The sequence below is a fragment of the Salvelinus alpinus genome, chromosome 5 (assembly GCF_045679555.1).
Source record: "Salvelinus alpinus chromosome 5, SLU_Salpinus.1, whole genome shotgun sequence".
Classification (NCBI taxonomy): Eukaryota; Metazoa; Chordata; class Actinopteri; order Salmoniformes; family Salmonidae; genus Salvelinus; species Salvelinus alpinus.
Window position 1 is genome coordinate 67,794,250 of NC_092090.1, and position 19,273 is coordinate 67,813,522.

General features: G+C 44.0%; 2 protein-coding genes across 7 annotated transcripts; one reads left to right on the forward strand and one right to left on the reverse strand.

Annotated features, from left to right (window-relative positions):
- Nucleotides 1-178: 178 nt before the first annotated feature.
- LOC139576578 (serine/threonine-protein phosphatase PGAM5, mitochondrial-like) lies at nucleotides 179-4,868 on the forward strand. 2 transcript variants are annotated; one of them, XM_071402823.1, is made up of 6 exons: nucleotides 179-817; nucleotides 1,018-1,193; nucleotides 1,388-1,513; nucleotides 3,587-3,675; nucleotides 3,846-3,979; nucleotides 4,223-4,868. In XM_071402823.1, the coding sequence occupies exons 1-6, from the start codon at nucleotides 585-587 to the stop codon at nucleotides 4,371-4,373; spliced, it is 909 nt and encodes a 302-aa protein (XP_071258924.1). In that variant the 5' UTR covers nucleotides 179-584; the 3' UTR covers nucleotides 4,374-4,868. The 2 variants fall into 2 exon arrangements, with proteins under 2 accessions (XP_071258924.1, XP_071258923.1); XM_071402822.1 differs by having other exon boundaries at nucleotides 251-817; nucleotides 3,783-3,979.
- A 225-nt stretch (nucleotides 4,869-5,093) lies between these two features.
- Nucleotides 5,094-19,101, reverse strand: LOC139576577 (ankyrin repeat and LEM domain-containing protein 2-like). Of its 5 annotated transcripts, none has more exons than XM_071402819.1 (13): nucleotides 19,007-19,101; nucleotides 16,545-17,083; nucleotides 11,701-11,898; nucleotides 11,297-11,490; nucleotides 10,905-11,093; nucleotides 9,305-9,427; nucleotides 9,136-9,199; nucleotides 8,870-9,051; nucleotides 8,626-8,732; nucleotides 8,261-8,451; nucleotides 7,175-8,057; nucleotides 6,928-7,059; nucleotides 5,094-6,748 (listed from the first exon to the last, which is right to left on the reverse strand). In XM_071402819.1, exons 2-13 carry the CDS (start codon nucleotides 17,065-17,067, stop codon nucleotides 6,529-6,531), a joined length of 3,006 nt encoding a protein of 1,001 aa, XP_071258920.1. In that variant the 5' UTR covers nucleotides 17,068-17,083; nucleotides 19,007-19,101; the 3' UTR covers nucleotides 5,094-6,528. The 5 variants fall into 5 exon arrangements, with proteins under 5 accessions (XP_071258920.1, XP_071258919.1, XP_071258921.1 ...); XM_071402818.1 differs by lacking the exon at nucleotides 19,007-19,101 and adding an exon at nucleotides 18,711-18,843; XM_071402820.1 differs by lacking the exon at nucleotides 19,007-19,101 and adding an exon at nucleotides 18,197-18,301.
- Nucleotides 19,102-19,273: the final 172 nt, after the last annotated feature.

Here is a 19,273-nt window from a genome sequence, read left to right on the forward strand (position 1 = left end):
TCAAAATATCAGTCAGTGAAAAAAAGATCAGAATTGGGCTGCCTGTGTAAAGGCAGCCTCTGCCCCCCCAAAAAAATATTCATTACATGACAATAATAATCTCCACCATCTCTGTCCGATTTTCCGTCTTCTGAAGTTTTCATCCTTTTTTAAAACTGTGAGCTCCCTCTAGTGATGCATTATTTGTTCGTTTTGTCCCGCGACATTCGCGTATCGTAATATCTTCGCTAGCTGTTTTTTTTTGGCTCCAGCGAGACACCGTAGGCCCAAGCCCTGTGTGTTTTCCTTTTGGTTTATCTTCAAGCTTGCTAGCTAAGTGATTCCAAATAGCTTCATAATCTTGACTGGAGTTATTTTTAGCTGGCGATTAAAGTGTCGTTGGAGGGTATTCGCTGTGTCCCTGTACCTAGAAAGTGTGTAAATCCACTGACCAGAGGCGGGACCTAGCTAGGTCTGGATTAGCCGCTCTTCGAGACCGCTGGATGCTACATTCCTAAATCTCTCTCTACACATTGGGCGTCATTAGCAATTTAGCCCGCTACCTAGCGAACACAAATTGCACATAATCGCTAGGTTTTTACAACATGTCATATCGGAGGACAATCAAACTCGTGTGTGGATTCGCTGGCGGATCAGCGGTGCTGGTTGTGGCGGCTGCCGCAGCTGAATCCCGTGGCTATTTCGGTGATACGCAAGGAGAGCGATCAGGTCAGTGGAGTCGGTTTAATATTCTCCAAGCTGCACAGCCAGCGACATGGTCAACGGGGAACCACACGGTTGCATCTACTGGACATGCCTGGGACTTCAACTGGGATAAGTATGCCTGCTTTATTAGCTAAATCTGATGCAGACTACTGTAAAACATAAGAGTGGTCTGATGGGATGTGGGTCAAGTAGTTTAGTCTACGCTGAGTGTGATTGATTCATATTTGCAGCCAGCAACATGTTGACAGACTGACAGATGACTTCTCTGGGCACAACACACACAACTGATTTGTTCCCTCTGTACTGTACTAGGCGGGACCCGTCCCCACTGTTTACAAATGGGAAGAAGAAGGAGAACACCAGTGAAGACCCAAGCTCAGAGCAGGAGAATGGCAAACCCAAAGCCACACGCAACATCCTTTTCATCAGGCACTCCCAGTACAACCTGAGTGGGAGTGGAGACCATGAGAGAATCCTCACCCCTTTAGGTTCTGTACCCTGTCCTGCTGTGTATTCGTGTTGCTTAAAGCATGAAACATAGACCTAGTTCTCCACTCTACAGCTCAACAGTTGCGTTTTAGTGGATAAGAAGAGCATATTCAGCAGCACTCGTTAGAGGTGGTGAAAGTGGTATACAAGTACAATCTGCTCATTTATGGGACTATGTGTTGGTGTTCTGCAGGTCGGGAGCAGGCTGAGTTTACTGGCCAGCGGTTGGCTGCCCTGGGGCTGAAGTATGACATCATGGTCTACTCCACTATGGCCAGGGCCACCGAGACGGCCAACATCATCAGCAAGTACCTCCCAGGTCAGAACCCTAGACAGGCAGACTTTACAGCTGAGCCATATGCCAGAGTCTATACAATATTCAGAGACATGCTTGTCTGGTTCCACAAGACTAACCAGTGCTGTACAGCCTCAATCTAACTCTCCTGATTCAACTTTAGAATCACGTTTTGACTTCAGAGCATGGATTGGTTGTATCGGTAGACCATGTGGTTAAATCAGGTGTGTTTGTGTAGAGCTGGAGCAAAAGCCTGCACTCTCCTGCTATTCATGGTGCAGATATTTACAGTTCCTTCAGAAAGAATTCACACCCCTTGACTTTTTCCACATTTGTTCTTACAGGCTGAAATTAAAATGGATTCAATTGAGATTTTGTGTCACTGGCCTACACACAATACCCCATAATGCCAAAGTGGAATTATGTTTTTTGACATTTTTACAAATTAATAAAGAGCTGAAATGCCTTGAGTCAGTAAGTATTCAACCCCTTTGTTATGGCAAGGCTGACTACGTTCACGAGTAAAAATGTGCTTAACAAGTCACATAATAAATTGCATGGACTCTGTGCAATAATAGTGTTTAACATTATTTTTGGATGACTATCTCATCTCTGTACCCCACATATACAGTCATCTGTAAGGTCCCTCAGTCAAGCTTTTAAATGTATGTAGTTCTGTCCTTGAGCTGTTCTTGTCTATTAATGTTCTGAATTGTTTCGTGTTTGGTGTGGACCCCAGGAAGAGTAGCTCTGGCTTTCGCAACAGCTAATGGGGATCCTAATAAAATACCAAAGCAGTGAATTTCAAACACAGATTCAACCACAAAGACCAGGGAGGATTCCAATGCCTCGCAAAGAAGGGCACCTGGCAGACATTGAATATCCATTTGAACATGGTGAAGGTATTTCATTACACTTTGGATGGTGTATCAATACACCCAGTCACAACAAAGATACAGGCATCCTTCTTCAGTTGCCTGACAGGAAGGACACCGCTCAGGGATTTCACCATGATCCCAATGGTGACTAAGACAGTTAGAGTTTAATGGCTGTGATCGGAGAAAACTGAGGATGACATTGTATACTAACCTAATTGACAGAGTAAAAAGAAGGAACCCTGTGCAGAATAAAACTATTCCAAAACATGCATCCTGTTTGCAACAAGGCACTAAAGTAATAGTGCAAAAAAAATGTGGCAACGCAATTAACTTAGTGTTATGTTTGGGGCACATCCAATACAACATATTACAGAGTACCACTCTCCATATTTTCAAGCATAGTGGTGGCGGCATCATGTTATGATTGTAATCGTTAAGGACTGGGGAGTTTTTCAGGATGAAAAAGAAACGGAATGGAGTTAAACACAGGCAAAATCCTAAAGGGAAACTTGGCTCAGTCTGCTTTCCAGCAGACACTGGGAGATTAATTAACCTTTCAGCAGGACAATAACCTAAAACCTAAGGCCAAATCTACATTGAAGTTGCTTACCAAGAAGACAGTGAATAAAGCTGAGTTACATTTTTTACTTAAATCTGCTTGAAAATACATGGCAAGACCTGAAAATGGTTGTCTAGCAATGATCCACAACCAATCTGACAGAGCTTGAATAATTTTGAAAAGAATAATGGGCAAATGTTGTACAATCCAAGTGTGGAAAGCTCTTAGAGACCTACCCAGAAGGACTCACAGCTGTAATCGCTTCCAAAGGTGATTCGTACATGTATTGACTCGGGGTTGAATATTTATCTAATCAGGATACTGTATATTAGTGTTTTATTTTTTTTATTTTTTCCCCCAAATGTTATAATTTTTCTACCACTGACATTTAGAGTATTTTGTGTAGATCGTTGACAAAAATGACTATTAAAACCATTTTATTCCCACTTTGTAACACAACAAAATGTGGAAAAAGTCAAGGTGTGTGAATACTTCCTGAAGGCACTGTACGTCACCTGATACCAAGGTTCTACCTCTGATAACAGCTTCAAAAGCTTTGATCTCAGATTTTCAGATGTAAAAATTGTAATTAAGCATCATAGATAAGCATTTCACTACTCACCACTAACTAACTCATCTTCTGATCTGTTTTTGATTTAGGGGTAGAGCTGGTGAGCTGTGATTTGCTGAGAGAAGGAGCACCCATCGAACCTGTGCCTCCTGTTAACCACTGGAAGCCTGACGCTGTGGTGAGACGCCCATTCCTCTGTCATATTACTTCCTGTTTAGTTTCACTTATTAGTTACTGCTGTCTGCATCATTCAATACATAATTCAATGCAATGTATTCCAATGAGAGGTCAGAGGTCATCTCAAACCCTCGTCTGACACCACCACTGTGGACCTCTACCGCTCTACAGCAGTACCACGAGGACGGGGCCCGGATCGAGGCTGCCTTCCGCCGCTACATCCACCGCGCTGACCCCAAGCAGAAGGAGGACAGCTACGAGATCATCGTCTGTCATGCCAATGTCATCCGCTATTTCGTGTGCAGGTGTGTTGGTCTCCCCAGGCAAGCTGGATCAAAGCCTCATTCAACAAGATGATGCCAATCTACATTACTTTGTCTAGCAATTTCACTGTCTTGCTGATGGATGTCTTTTGCATTTCACGACTATAATGATGTGCTTTTCAACATCACATGATATATGTGAATATTTGTTTAGAAAAATAGACCAGCTCTCATTTGGGTGTTTTGGTGGATCTTACAGGCTCTATCCCTCCCTCTGTGTCTCAGGGCTCTGCAGTTTCCCCCAGAGGGCTGGCTGAGGATGGGCCTGAACAACGGCAGCATCACCTGGCTCACTGTGCGCCCCAGCGGCAGAGTGGCACTGAGGACACTGGGAGACTCAGGGTTCATGCCCCCAGACAAACTCACACGGACCTGAGAAATGTTCCACCTACAGTATTCACTCGTTCTCTCCCGGAGAGCTTTAGATCTCGGTCACAGGGTGAACTAAATGGCTCTTGATTTCTCCTTAAGTGTCTTGAAAGTTACTTTTGGTGTTATTTCTGTAGCTTCAACATGCAATGATATACTTTTATGTGGTGTTTTATGATCAACTCCTGTGCCATCGTTTGCCAACTACAGTGCAAAAGGGGAGTATACAGTATGAACTGTTGCTGTAGCCAATCACTGAACTCCGAAAGCTGATGGGATGACTGCCAGTGCCCACTCATTATGAATGTAAAGGGTATAAGAGTTGAGGGACTGAAGGATTTTAAAACCAAAAACATTCTAAATTTGTATGGCATATTTACTGTAATGCTGTAAATGCTTATCATGCTCAGCCCTTTTGTATTTGGATCAAGGCTTCCTCTGAGGTTTAGATAGTTGTTGTATTAAGTAGAAACATGCAATAAAGGAGACATGGTAATGTAAATGTTTTGTGTTCCTCAGTAGTACACCAAATAAGTACTCGTACAGTCTTAAAATAGGGTTAGCTCAAGCTGAGACATTGTCTCAAGACTTAACAGAAAATCCAATGCACCTTAGTGTTGGCACTACAACGCTTGAAAATTACACAATGTCATTTGTTAGAGGACAAGAGCGCCACCACCATTTCAGGCAGTAACAATGTTAGAAAGTGCTCAAATGACAATTCAAAGGCGAGGAAACTTGTATTTATTAGTCGAATGCAAATGAGAAGATCTGGACATACAGAAGAGGGGAAAATTTGCGATGAAGTGAAACTTTTTTATGCCTTTAAAATAAAGCACAGAATGCCAAAGCACAATAAGCATGTTTAAGTATTTAGGTGCAATTTGCAAAACACCACATTCATAAAACAGAATCTAATCTGTCACCACAACAGACAATACAATCCTCTCCATGAAATAGTTTGCCTTTGATCAAAATTTAAATTCACATTCAATATTACTCACGTCTCTCATACTGACCCAGACTGACAATATATAGTAAGGGTGATTTCTATTGAATTTGGATTGATAGCTGTTAACTTCTAGATTAGCTTTGCTGGCTGGAAAACCATACATTTTACAGCAGTTTGTAAATTGACTATTTTAACAGTGATAGCGATCTTCCTAGAGTTTGGCTATTGCAGGTTCTTGCACATTCATATTCAGTCAGCCATTGATTATACATTAGTAAACATGTCTTTGTTGCACTCTACAGTAACCTGTTATGTACAGCTTGGTATTTTTCGGACACATTTAGCAAAGCCAAGAAGCGTTCAGGAAGTTCAGCTTTTGTGTGAGACTGACAGTCGTTAGAGAAGTGTCAAGACAACACAGAAATGACCAAAATGCACAAAGAAACATTGGTACCTGGAAAATGAAAACATTTCAATTTATTAAATAACAAAATAAAAACATGGAAAAACTCAGCGTATTATCATTTCCCCCATGTTTGCATTGCAGTCTTTTGCTGTGCTAGCTCCAGTAGGATGGTGGTTGCTATGCTGTTGTGTGTCAGGATGCATACATTTTGATCAAACTGGACAGGATGTGCCTAATTCTGATTGGAGACTGACTGGTCCATCGTTTCTGACAATTAAGGCAATTCCTGAACTGAGAACAAAATCACTGGCAGTTGGTTTAATACACACAATAAAAAGTTGGTTTTGTGCTAATGACTGACATACCAAAAATAACTACAATTATTTACTTTTTTACTTTTTAAAAACATATTCAGTTAGTGAATCCTATCGAGGATTATATTCTGAGGTTTAACAAACATCTACTCAATCTTTTGGGGAGTGCAGCTGTATTCAAAGTAGACTGAGCTATGATACAGGTGTTTCACACTATGAATAAAATGAATGTCTATTCAACAGTCATACAGTATGTAGTACAGACTGAAGGAAACCTGTTTCTTTTTTTAAAAGTCTGAGTGTATGTCACAACCCAACATACTGAGAATCTCATATGTATGCAATATATAGTAATAACATACATCATTAACATTAATACAAATCTTCAAGACACTTGTGCATATTTTGTTAGGTACGTGGTTTTGGGCTCTGGCATATTTCACCACCGTGGTGGCAGAGTTGTAGCCTATCGTTTCTGGCCGGGGGGGTGTTAGGGGTCGTTGATGTGCCTGAGGCGGATGCGCTGGATGTAGCTGGCGTGTGCAGGGCTGTAGCGGTTGGTGCTGGTGAAGTCCGGAGAGCCTGTGTGCCGGGCGGGACTGAAGCGGCCACCGGCAGGGGACAAAAGGCTGCTGACAGGAGAGCCGTGTGTGAGGGGAGAGGCCCGATGTACCCTGGAGCTGCTTTTTACCCCCACAGGGCTGGGCCAGCTGAAAGACAAACAGAAACAAAGCCATAATTAGAGTCTGCGTTTATTATTTACATGCGATAGCAACTTACATTTTAAGCACTTGTCAATGTGTTTCCATATTTACAAGACAACTTGCAGGCAATGACAACTGTTCATGGGGGCATTTTTTTTTTTGCTTTGAAGAATCGTCAAACCAACCTTTGCATGTCTGAAGAGGTGTATGTCTGCATTGTACTTTTCCATTTCTGAATGCTGGGGAACTTTGAGAGGTCAATGTCTATGACTTCTATTGCGGACAGGACCTCTCTGTCCAACTTAGTTGGTGAATCCCTGAAAGACAAAACGAGAGAGACAAGTTGAAAGTGTTGACAAATTTAATTTCTGTTGCTTGCTAATGTCCTTAACTAAAAACCTCAGAACCGTCACCCTAATCCCCATCACTTGCCCTTCAATGAAAAGTCCCCTTCTGATGTGAGGTGGGGTCCGTGCTAGGAACTCATGGGAGTTGTCCAGGGATGTATAGGAGCTGGATGATCCGGAGCTGCTCAGATCCCTCCCCCCGTGATCCCACGACTTAGATCTGGCGCAGAGCGTGCGCCCCGACACCGTCCCTGGCCCCCTAGTCCTCTGGCCCAGAGCCTCCAAGCTCTCCTCAGCCGTAAAGTACTCCTCCGAGCTGCCGCTTCCACTACTGGCCCGGTCTTCCACCTCTCCCTCCCTCACACGCCTCTCCCTGTCCCCAGGCTCCAAGCTACAGCCCCTCTCAAACAAATAGTCCTTGTTGCTGTTACCCCCCAGCGTGAGGTGGCCCACCCCAGATGCCAGTTCATCCCGGGAGAGTCCCTCCCTGTGTCCCCCGCTACTCCTCCGTTCCCTGTACCTGGTAAGGCCGTTCAGCCCGTCCTGCAGGGACATCCTCTCAAACTCCACCATCAGGTTGGTGATAGGTGACAGCAGACGGGAGGGGGACGAGGAGGTGCGGGGGGACCCCTTGTCCCCGTTGTGAGTCCTCTCTGCCCCCGTGGAGGGACAACGGCCGTTGTTGCAGACGGGCGAGAGGAGGCTCTCTGACACAGAGGAGCACAGAAGGTGTCGTTCGGCGGCTGTCTCGATGAGGTCATCGGCGCCGTGGTGGGACACGGGCAGGATGTGGAACTCATGGAGGCCCAGCCCACCCACAGCGCCCGCAAGACTGTCCTTAGAACACGCTGAGGTGATGCTGGTGAGCGCCGCATTCTGACGGTTCTTTATCTCCTCCAGGCTGACGTCATCACCCTCATCCAGGAAGGCCCCCACCGAGATGGAGTTGCAGAACTTCTTGGGCTTCCCTGTGAATGGCAGAGGGGAGGGACAAAATGTTTATGTTAAGCTACAATAAATACATTTACTGGTCAATCTAAAATAGTACAGGAACATCAATTCAAGACTGTGATGGCAGCATCTCATCTTTCTCCTTTCTCAAACTTGATCATTGGAATTCAATACCACAGCTATACAGTTTATCAAGAGCAACTGGTGAGGGTAACATTACCTGGGGAAGGTGTTCTGAAGCGGTTGCTGGTTACGTTCTCCCCTGCCACTTCGTGTGCACGCTGACTCAAGTCCTTCTTGTTGAGGTACTCCTCCAGCTTACGGAGGCCGTCTGCAGACGACAGGTCGGTGAAACTATCCAGGAAGTCCCAGTACTCAGCCCAGGGGTGGCCCAGCTCCCTGGCAAGGTCTCTGTAAGGGAAAACATAACACACTACTGTTGGAGAAGCATGCGTACATTGTAGTGGGTGTAAAAATGTATTCTTCCTTTTTCTAAGATATTCAAATGTCAAAGTGACTGCACTGGTAAAGTAACGGAGACACAGCAGAACATAGTTGTTGAACTTGTGGACTTTCCAGACTTACCTGCCCACTCTCTCTGCTCCACGGTCAGGGTCGGACTTCAGGATGTGCTGGAAGTACCCTGCCCTGTCTCTGGGGGGCGTCTTCCACACCCGACGGAACTCATCTGCCTGCAAGGAAGACACTAATTAGAAGTTACATACATCCTGTGTTTCTAGCTTCCCACATGAAAATAGAAAAGAAAGAAATGAAGTGTGAAAATAAGAGAAGAAGAGTGTGAGGTGAAAGGAGATAATGCGATAATGACCTTAGATGGGCTGAGTGGGCCAGCGAATGCCCTGACTGCCATCACCGGATCCATGGGACTTCGTGTGATCCTGGTAGCCAGCGAATGAGGAAGAGTTTCTGATGGCTCAGGTGACCAGGGAGCACCAATGACAGGCTGGGATGAGTTGTCTATGGCCCTCAGTAGGCGTATATAACAGCGATCTGTGACAGAAGAGAAGGTGTTATTGGGTAAATAGGGAAGTATAGGAAAACATAAGTCCCGTGATTGGGAGGCAGTGAACTTACCTTCCAAATAGTCACATATCTTCTGTTTCACCTCTTGGGTTTTGTTTTTTCTTTCACAAATAACCTGTCAGGGATACAGAAGAATTTCATGAAAATCAAGTAGTCATGTGGACCAATCAGCAGTCGGTAGCTAGTTGTTAAAAAAATCTATATTTCTGGAGCAACTCACATCAGATGGCTTCTGGTCGTACTTGTTTTTGCAGTTTTTATCTGTATCAGGATGTGAACACAGGACATTCACCACTTCTGGACACCCGAACTTACAGGCAAAGTGGAGTGGTGTCTCAAAGCCCTGGGACAGACAACCAAAGTTACACACACACAGCAAGAACATTGGCACTTCAATCCAAAACACACAAGTCGGTTACAGTTAAACCTAAACATACAGTTGGCAATAGCCATGCACTCAAAAAGTAGTTTCATAGAGCTTACATCATTTGTCGATTTTTTTACTATTTTATTTGCACAAACGGACGGCTTATTCAGTGTTATACCTACAGTTTGACCTACAAGGCGGCAGGCAATATACTTATGGAGAGAGCCAGTGGTGTAGTGGATGGTATACGCAGGTATACCCACTTTCTTTTAGTGGCCATTGCGCATACTAACTTCTTATTCCCAACGCTGTGTATCAAAGTAGTGGAGTGGAGGTATACGCCGTACTAATTAATAAGGCTGATGGAGCAGATCAGAATGTTTAGCTTAAAAATGTTAGCAAACTATTATTTCGTCACATTTTAAGCGTAGCAATGTGCACACGGCGGTAGGCCTGCGAGAAAACACCAGTCTAAAATGCGACACCGCACATTAGAGCGGTTTCATGGACAGAGACGGAAATATCCGTTAAGAGATTTAGAAAGAGGGGAGATCTAAAAGATTAAACTACTGTATCACATGTTGCTAATTCGACTAGGATAATGCCTGTTGCTGCTAGACAATGAAAGAAAGTTGATTTGAAAACCAATAGAACAGAAGAGCACATATGAGAAAGTCTTTTTAAAATAATAATTTCTATGGTGGAATTTTGGTTATAGGCTACTTTGAAGCAAGGTAAGACATGCCCCATAATATGAAGTTTATGGTTTTCAGGTTTCAAAAAAAAAAAAATCAGGTACAGGACAAATATATTGATAATGATAATGATAGACCTAACTATCTTCTGGTAGATGGAAAGGCTTTCCCAAAAACCTTCTCTAATAAATGTTAACTACGAAGTAACCTATGCCCACCTGGCAGAATGATATGACTATTTGAATCAATCCAGTGGCCATTTGTTTTCACAAACTCCATCTCATGTGCGCTACAGAAACACCGCTAACCACAGAAAACAGTGCCAGTTGCCTACGCAGCTGAATTAAAGGGTCGGCCTAACTACACACAAAACCCCCCGAAATGTATTTTCGCAGACCTCAAAAGTGGTCTCCTAACGTGGTTTAAGCATTGTTCTGGACTATTTCAAAAAATATGACAATGAGAGCGGAAATCTGGAAAAAAAGGGGAATATCAGAAACCTGTGAATTTCTGACCCGGTTTCAATAGTAGGCATACTATTACCCTACTTGCACAGTACAGCTTGGATTGGCCTGACTGTGAAAGACCAATATGAGATTCAGTGGGTATGTCACGGTCAATAACATTTTCACACAGGGCGCCTGTCCTTCGCGGGCGGACCGTTAATAACGTTTTTTTTTTGACACAATTTCAGAATACCCACTTCTCCATGACAACCACTACACTGCTGGAGAGAGCGGTATCGTACGTATACTCACAGCTTTGTCTGGGGTGTTGAGGTAAAGGTCCACGATGTAGCGGATGCGTTTCTGCATCATGGCCTCCAGGTCATCAGGGTACATGAGCCTCATGAAGTCCGGGTTCTCCAGCGTGTCCAGCAGGAGCTGGGCAATCCCTGGCTCGTTCTCCTTGGCTGCCACGTGCATCACGTTGTACCTGCATCCCTCCTGGGAACACACGGAGGAATTAATTTAGTGTGTGGAGAACTTTTAGGATGAATTATTCTGCTAACTAAAAATAAAACGCTTGATTTCATCCACATATATCATTACAGTATATTAATTACAGTATATTAATCTGGTGCAGTAGTATAGGCTATATTAAAAGGTGGCGCACATCCACTAAAGATTATTGTTCCACCCTGACTCGCCTGCACTACGGTGGGGTTGTCTCCGGAGCCGATGAGATAGCGTGGGTTGCTCCAGACCAGCTCACTGAAGGCCACCTCATCCCCCTTCTCCACAGCTTTCCTCAGCTTGGCTGTCAGGTCCTGGCAGCGAGGGCTTTTGAAGCTGTTGGCCCTCTCCCTGTTGATGGCGTCTACCTCCACGACAGGGATGTTGTCTAATGCGACAGACCCGAGAGATGGAGACAGCGTAATGCGATAAACAGCTTACTCGTTTCAAACTTGGACGTGTGTCCAAGAAATGAAACGCTATCCAAATACCCTTGAAAAGCACTGACTTGGTGTATTTGTCTAGGAATGTACAAATAAGTACTGAGCTAATGTCTTTTTTGTGAGGAGAGAATAATTGTCCTCAGCACAACACTCACCCTTGCAGAAGACCAGGCCTGGTATGACAGGGGAGACACAGGGGGCACATTTACTGGGAGAGGGGTAGTAGTCACAGATCCCTTTGGCAAATTTCTCAGCATCCTCTTGATTGGAGAAGGCTTTAAAGCGAGCTCCTACCCTCATCTTCTTCACAGCCTGAAGAGCCTCCTTCTTATCCCCATACACATGGGACCTCTCTGAACCAGGAAGAACAAATAAACATTGAAATGTATGTTTAGATCGCTCCGGATGTCTACCTACAAATAGAAACATTCCAGAATTGGATTTAGAACAGGTCATGGTCAGATATAATGCCATCACAAGCAAAGCAGCTCAAAGTCTTACTACTGCTAAAAATTGTAGTCGCCATGCTGATCCAGAATGCCATATAAGGTGACAGATGTTCTGTGTGTCTCAACCACTGACTTCAAGTCAAAACAAAAATAAACCCTGAACAGCATGATGTCATGGACAACATAAAATGTTTGAATTGGACATTGACTGTGGTGTGACAGCATGCGGGGTCAACTTCATTCTTGGATCAACATAGCTAGCCTGCCAACAGTTCTCTACCTTTGCATTTCTGTGTGAAAATAAATAATTACATCAACTTTTGACTGATTAACAGGCCAAAGTAAATTGCAGGTTTGGGTGATTCCTCAAAAAGAAATTGAAAAAAAAAAATACATGTATTTCCCCCCCCCACAATTTTATTCATAGGTCCTTTGGAGGAAGGATTGTTGACATACGTTTGAATCTTAAAGCATAATAATTATGCTTCCAGATACAAATACACTGCTCAAAAAAATAAAGGGAACACTTAAACAACACAATATAACTCCAAGTCAATCACACTTCTGTGAAATCAAACTGTCCACTTAGGAAGCAACACTGATTGACAATAAATTTCACATGCTGTTGTGCAAATGGAATAGACAACACGTGGAAATTATAGGCAATTAGCAAGACACCCCCAATAAAGGAGTGGTTCTGCAGGTGGTGACCACAGACCAATTCTCAGTTCCTATGCTTCCTGACTGATGTTTTGGTCACTTTTGAATGCTGGCGGTGCTTTCACTCTAGTGGTAGCATGAGACGGAGTCTACAACCCACACAAGTGGCTCAGGTAGTGCAGCTCATCCAGGATGGCACATCAATGCGAGCTGTGGCAAGAAGGTTTGCTGTGTCTGTCAGCGTAGTGTCCAGAGCATGGAGGCGCTACCAGGAGACAGGCCAGTACATCAGGAGATGTGGAGGAGGCCGTAGGAGGGCAACAACCCAGCAGCAGGACCGCTACCTCCGCCTTTGTGCAAGGAGGAGCACTGCCAGAGCCCTGCAAAATGACCTCCAGCAGGCCACAAATGTGCATGTCTCTGCTCAAACAGTCAGAAACAGACTCCATGAGGGGGGTATGAGGGCCCGACATCCACAGGTGGGGGTTGTGCTTTACAGCCCAACACCGTGCAGGACGTTTGGCATTTGCCAGAGAACACCAAGATTGGCAAATTCGCCACTGGCGCCCTGTGCTCTTCACAGATGAAAGCAGGTTCACACGCACATGTGACAGACGTGACAGAGTCTGGAGACGCCGTGGAGAACGTTCTGCTGCCTGCAACATCCTTCAGCATGACCGGTTTGGCGGTGGGTCAGTCATGGTGTGGGGTGGCATTTCTTTGGGGGGCCGCACAGCCCTCCATGGGCTCGCCAGAGGTAGCCTGACTGCCATTAGGTACCGAGATGAGATCCTCAGACCCCTTGTGAGACCATATGCTGGTGCGGTTGGCCCTGGGTTCCTCCTAATGCAAGACAATGCTAGACCTCATGTGGCTGGAGTGTGTCAGCAGTTCCTGCAAGAGGAAGGCATTGATGCTATGGACTGGCCCGCCCGTTCCCCAGACCTGAATCCAATTGAGCACATCTGGGACATCATGTCTCGCTCCATCCACCAACGCCACATTGCACCACAGACTGTCCAGGAGTTGGCGGATGCTTTAGTCCAGGTCTGGGAGGAGATCCCTCAGGAGACCATCCGCCACCTCATGAGGAGCATGCCCAGGCGTTGTAGGGAGGTCATACAGGCACGTGGAGGCCACACACACTACTGAGCCTCATTTTGACTTGTTTTAAGGACATTACATCAAAGTTGGATCAGCCTGTAGTGTGGTTTTCCACTTTAATTTTGAGTGTGACTCCAAATCCAGACCTCCATGGGTTGATAAATTTGATTTCCATTGATCATTTTTTGTGATTTTGTTGTCAGCACATTCAACTATGTAAAGAAAAAAGTATTTAATAAGAATATTTCATTCATTCAGATCTAGGATGTGTTATTTTAGTGTTCCCTTTATTTCTTTGAGCAGTGTATATGACATATACCCTATATATACAAAAGTATGTGGACACCCCTTCAAATTAGTGGATTTGGCTATTTCAGCCACACCTGTTGCTGACAGGTGTAGAAAATAGAGCACACAACCCTGCAATCTCCATAGACAAACATTGGCCTTACTGAAGAGCTCAGTGACTTTCAACGTAGCACTGTCATAGGATACCACCTCTCCAACTAGTCAGTTCGTCAAATTTCTGCCCTGCTAGAGCTTCCCCGGTCAACTGTAAGTACTGTTATTATGAAGTGGAAACGTCTAGGAGCAATAACGACTCAGCCGCAAAGTGGTAGGCAACACAAGCTCACAGAATGGGACCACAAAGTGCTGAAACGTGTAAAAATAGTCTATCCACGGTTGCAACACTCACTACAGAGTTCTAAACTGCCTCTGGAAGCAACATCAGCACAAGAACTGTTCGCCGGGAGCTTCCTGAAATGGGTTTCCATGGCTGAGCAGCCACACACACAAGCCTAAGAACACCATGCACAATGCCAAGCGTTGGCTGGAGTGGTGTAAAGCTCGCTGCCGTTGGACTCTGTAGCAGGGCTGCCCAATTCCCGTCCTGGTGGGCTGAAACACTTCTGGGTTTCATCCTCTCCTAATCAGGGAATAATTCAGACCTGGGACACCAGGTGAGCACAATTAACTACCAGGTAGAAACAAAAACAAGTGTTCTGCCCTCCAGGACCAGAATTTCTGTAGAGTATATAATGTTAAACAATATATACAAAAAGTAAGCAAATAAAATGTTATATTTTAAATATGCATGTTAATAATTTTTCAATATTGATCAATTAACGGCAGATTTTTTTTTTTTTGAAATCAAAGTACTACTCATAGCAGAGCAAGTGGTACAGCTTCATACAGTGCATTCTGAAAGTATTCAGACCCCTTGACCTTTTCACATTTTATTACGTTAGTCTTATTCTAAAATGAATGAAATGAAGAAAAAAAATTCCTCAACCTATACACAATACCCCATAATAACAAAGCGAAAACACGTTTAGAAATTTTAGCAAATTTATTACAAATAAAAAACAGATATCTTATTTACATAAGTATTCAGACCCTTTGCTATGAGACTCGAAATTGAGATAAGGTGCATCCTGTTTCCATTGATCATCCTTGAGATGTTTGATTGGAGTCCACCTATGGTAATTTCAATTGATTGAACATGATTTGGAAAGGCACACACTGGTCTATATAAGATCCCACAGTTGACACTGCATGTCAGAGCAAAAACCAAGCCATGAGGTTGAAGGAATTGTCCATAGAGCGCTGAGACAGGAGTGTGTCGAGGCACAGATAAGGGGAAGGGTACCAAAAAATGTCTGCAGCATTGAAGGTCCCCAAGAACACAGTGGCCTTCATCATTCTTAAATGGAAGAAGTTTGGAACCACCAAGGCACTTCCTAGAGCTGGCCGCCTGGCCAAACTGAGCAATCGGAGGAGAGGTGCCTTGGTCAGGGAGGTGACAAGAACCTGATGGTCACTCTGACAGAACTCTAGTTCCTCTGTGGTGATGGGAGAACCTTCCAGACGGACAGCGATCTCTGCAGCACTACACCAATCAGGCCTTTATGGTAGAGTGGCTACTCCTCAGTAAAAAGGCATATGACAGCCCACTTGGAGTTTGCCAAAACGGCACCTAAAAGGACTGACCATGAGAAACAAGATTCTCTGATCTGATGAAATCAAGATTGAACTCTTTGGCCTGAATGCCAAGCGTCACGTCGTGAGGAAACCTGGCACCATCCCTATGGTGAAGCACAGTGGTGGCAGCATCATGCTGTGGGGATGTTTTTCAGTGGTATGGACTGGGAGACTAGTCAGGAGAGGGAAAGATGAACGAAGCAAAGTACAGAGAGAGCATTGATGAAAGCCTGCTCCAGAGCGCTCAGGACCTCAGACTGGGGCGAAGGTTCACCTTCCAACAGGACAACGAACCTAAGCACAGCCAAGACAATGCAGGAGTGGCTTCGGGACAAGTCTCATTGTCCTTGAGTGGCCCAACCAGAGCAGACTTGAACCCGATCTAACATCTCTGGAGAGACCTGAAAATAGCTGTGCAGCGACTCTCCCCATCCAACCTGACAGAGCTTGAGAGAATCTGCAGAGAAGGAGAGAAACTCCCCAAATACAGGTGTGCCAAGCTTGTAGCATCATACCCAAGAAGACTCGAAGCTGTAATCACTGCCAAAGGTGTGTAGATTGAGGGGGAAAAAAACAATGTATTCCATTTTAGAAGACTAACGTAACAAAATGTGGGAAAAGTCAAGGGGTCTGAATACTTTCAGAATGTACTGTATGACAGTTTGCTTTGTAGCACATACAGATGAAATAATATGGAGTCTAAAAGGAGGCCAAAATGTCAAATATTCTAATTTAAATTAATTATTTGTCAATTATGCTTTAAGATACAAATGTAGAATATAAGTCAACAATCTGTGTCTTACCATTTGTAGCCAAGACATCATCCCACAACGGACACACTCCATAGAAGAACGTTGGTGACATTTGTGCTGTCTTTGAAGGAGTCTCTGCTTTAGACTGAGAGCCAGGGTCTTCCACACCAATATTACAAGGGATCCTTGACTTTACTGTCAGGCCAAGTTCCTCTTCCTCTGGGGGATTGAGCCCCATTCCGTAACCAAAGTCCACCTCATCAATGACAACCTTAAGAGAGTCAGTGCCAGTGGGTGCTGATGTTGTGGCACATGATGGCACCGGTTTGGCCTGCCCTGCTGCACTGGCGGCCATTGCACTGCTGCCTGGGCCTGTGGTGGTGGCATTACTGCTACTGTCCGTGTCTGTGGCGCTGCTGCTGCCCTCGACTTCTGTCAAGACGCGGGCCAACTTCCTCTCGAAAATAGCACGAGTGGTGGCCGTGATTGGGCCGCACTTGAGGTCAGCCCTGGTGAACTCCTCTCGCAGCTCGTCTGCACTCAGCCCTCTCAGCCTGCTCAGAACCGCCTCCATGCTTCAGCTAGGCTATCTGCATTGGGGAGGGAGGGATTTGATAGTCAAACTGCTGTGTAATGATAGTGACACTGACAGTATAATACAATACAATGATTAATGTGCATATGGCTACTTCTTGTCTTTGCATGGTTAGGAAATATGTTTAAAATGTATTTAGGAAGAATTAAAAACACTGAACAGACCATTGAGCTTATTTATAACAAATCCACCCCATTCACCCCGATCCATACTAGACAGCCCTTAAATACGGCTCTGCCATTAAAGGACAAAGAGGTATAGCTGTAACTGTTTCAAAGCCTAGAACAAATTATTTATCTTGGATATGAAAAAACCCTAAAACAAACCTTAACCCCACTGCAGCCCGCCTACGTGACGCTTGGTTTTTAAGCAGCTTCCCAAACATGCAAGCCATAATGAACGGAACGGGCGATTCGAAATATTTGCACAGGGGGCAAAGCTCTGATCCAAAATCTATGAATAAAGTCTTTAGCGTTCGATATTTTTTAACATCACCGATTTCAGAGGAGGCGTGGGAATATTTAGAATGTTAATCGATTCAATCGCATGGTGTCACGCCCAAGTGCCATTCCTGTCGTCTACTTTCGTGCATTAACAATTTGATATCTCATGTCTTCATGGTAATTTTACCGATAAAAATCTATTTTAACTCAGACTTGATTACATCAGACGACACATGTACATCCCTACTTACCAGACATCACCTTAATTTATTTTCGTTCATAATCTGAAATGTATTTTAATATTTAGCAAAGACAAACTGTTGAAATAGACAATGCTCAAGACCGTCTGGAATCGTGTCATTGTTTACAAGACACTGTACGCATGCTCACTTCCAAGGCAGTGCTCATGCCAGTGAGGGGGTTCGATTATTCTGTCCCGGGGTACACCGGCTATGGCCCGTCACTTCATCGGGCAAAAACGGGGAGGGAGGAGAGCCCTTCTCAAATCGAAAAGTAATATGGGCAGCTCGGTCATCATTCATAAACATAGAACATCTCTTTTCCATAAAATAAATGTTAGGATTTTCAAATAGTTTTCATTTGTTAGGCAGATAAAGCGTTTTAATCAAAAGCAAATGTGCATGTGAAAAAATAATCCTACTCACATTACTACGCGTGCTTAGTTAAGTCTATTTTGTTTTGAGCCGACTTGGCCGTCGCACAGAGCCGGGCATCTGGCTCAAGCCCGGGAGGCAGCACGGATCCAAATTGAATGGAATACACTTTCAGCCGGTGTAAAACACTCCTACACGATTAATTGCTGGCTAGTTAAACCGGAAGTTTAGCCTAAAAACTAGCTAGCCAGCAACACACTTCACATATATAATATTGGTAACTTTTGGCTAGTCGAAGAAAAGTATACCCACAACATTAAAATCAATTTGATCCTTCCGAAAAACACCTCCAGGTAGCTACCCGTGTATAGGCAGACATACGCTAGTTAATGTACAACCAACAACAATTAGCTACCTAGTTTGCTGTGACAACTGTAGATTGAGTAAACAAGTTGGATAACACAATGATATTTTGATAACGCAACGACTGGTAAATTTTGACTTGGAAACGTCACTTATTTCACAGTATTTGAAATGACAACATAATCAACGTTAGCATGCACACCTCCTTGCTCTCCTCCTGCCAAGTCCTGTCCTCACCACGACGGTTTCAAAATGTGATGATAAAGGACCCAGGTTTTGACTAACATAATGCTTGCTCGAAATTGAGCCTGTACTCTGAAGTGAGCCATGCTAGCCAGTCAGACAGTCACAATCTATCACTGGTGTAAAGTAAATACTTTAAAGTACTAACGTTACTTAAGTAGTTTCTTGGGGGTATCTGTACTTTACTATTTATATTTTTGACTACTTTTACTTCAATACATTCCTTAAGAAAATATTGTACTTCTTACTACATACATTTTCCTTGACTCCCAAAAGTAGTCGTTACATTTTGAATGCTTAGCAGGACAGGAAAATAGTCAAATTCATGCACTTATCAACAGAACATCCCTGGTCATCCCTACTGCCTCTGATCTGGCGGACTCACTAAACACACATGCTTCGTTTGTAAATTATTTCTCAATGTTGGAGCGTGCCAATGGCTTCCGGAAGAAAAAAAATGTTAGCATCTGGTTTGCTTAATTTAAGGAATTTGAAATGATTTTTACTTTTGATACTTAAATA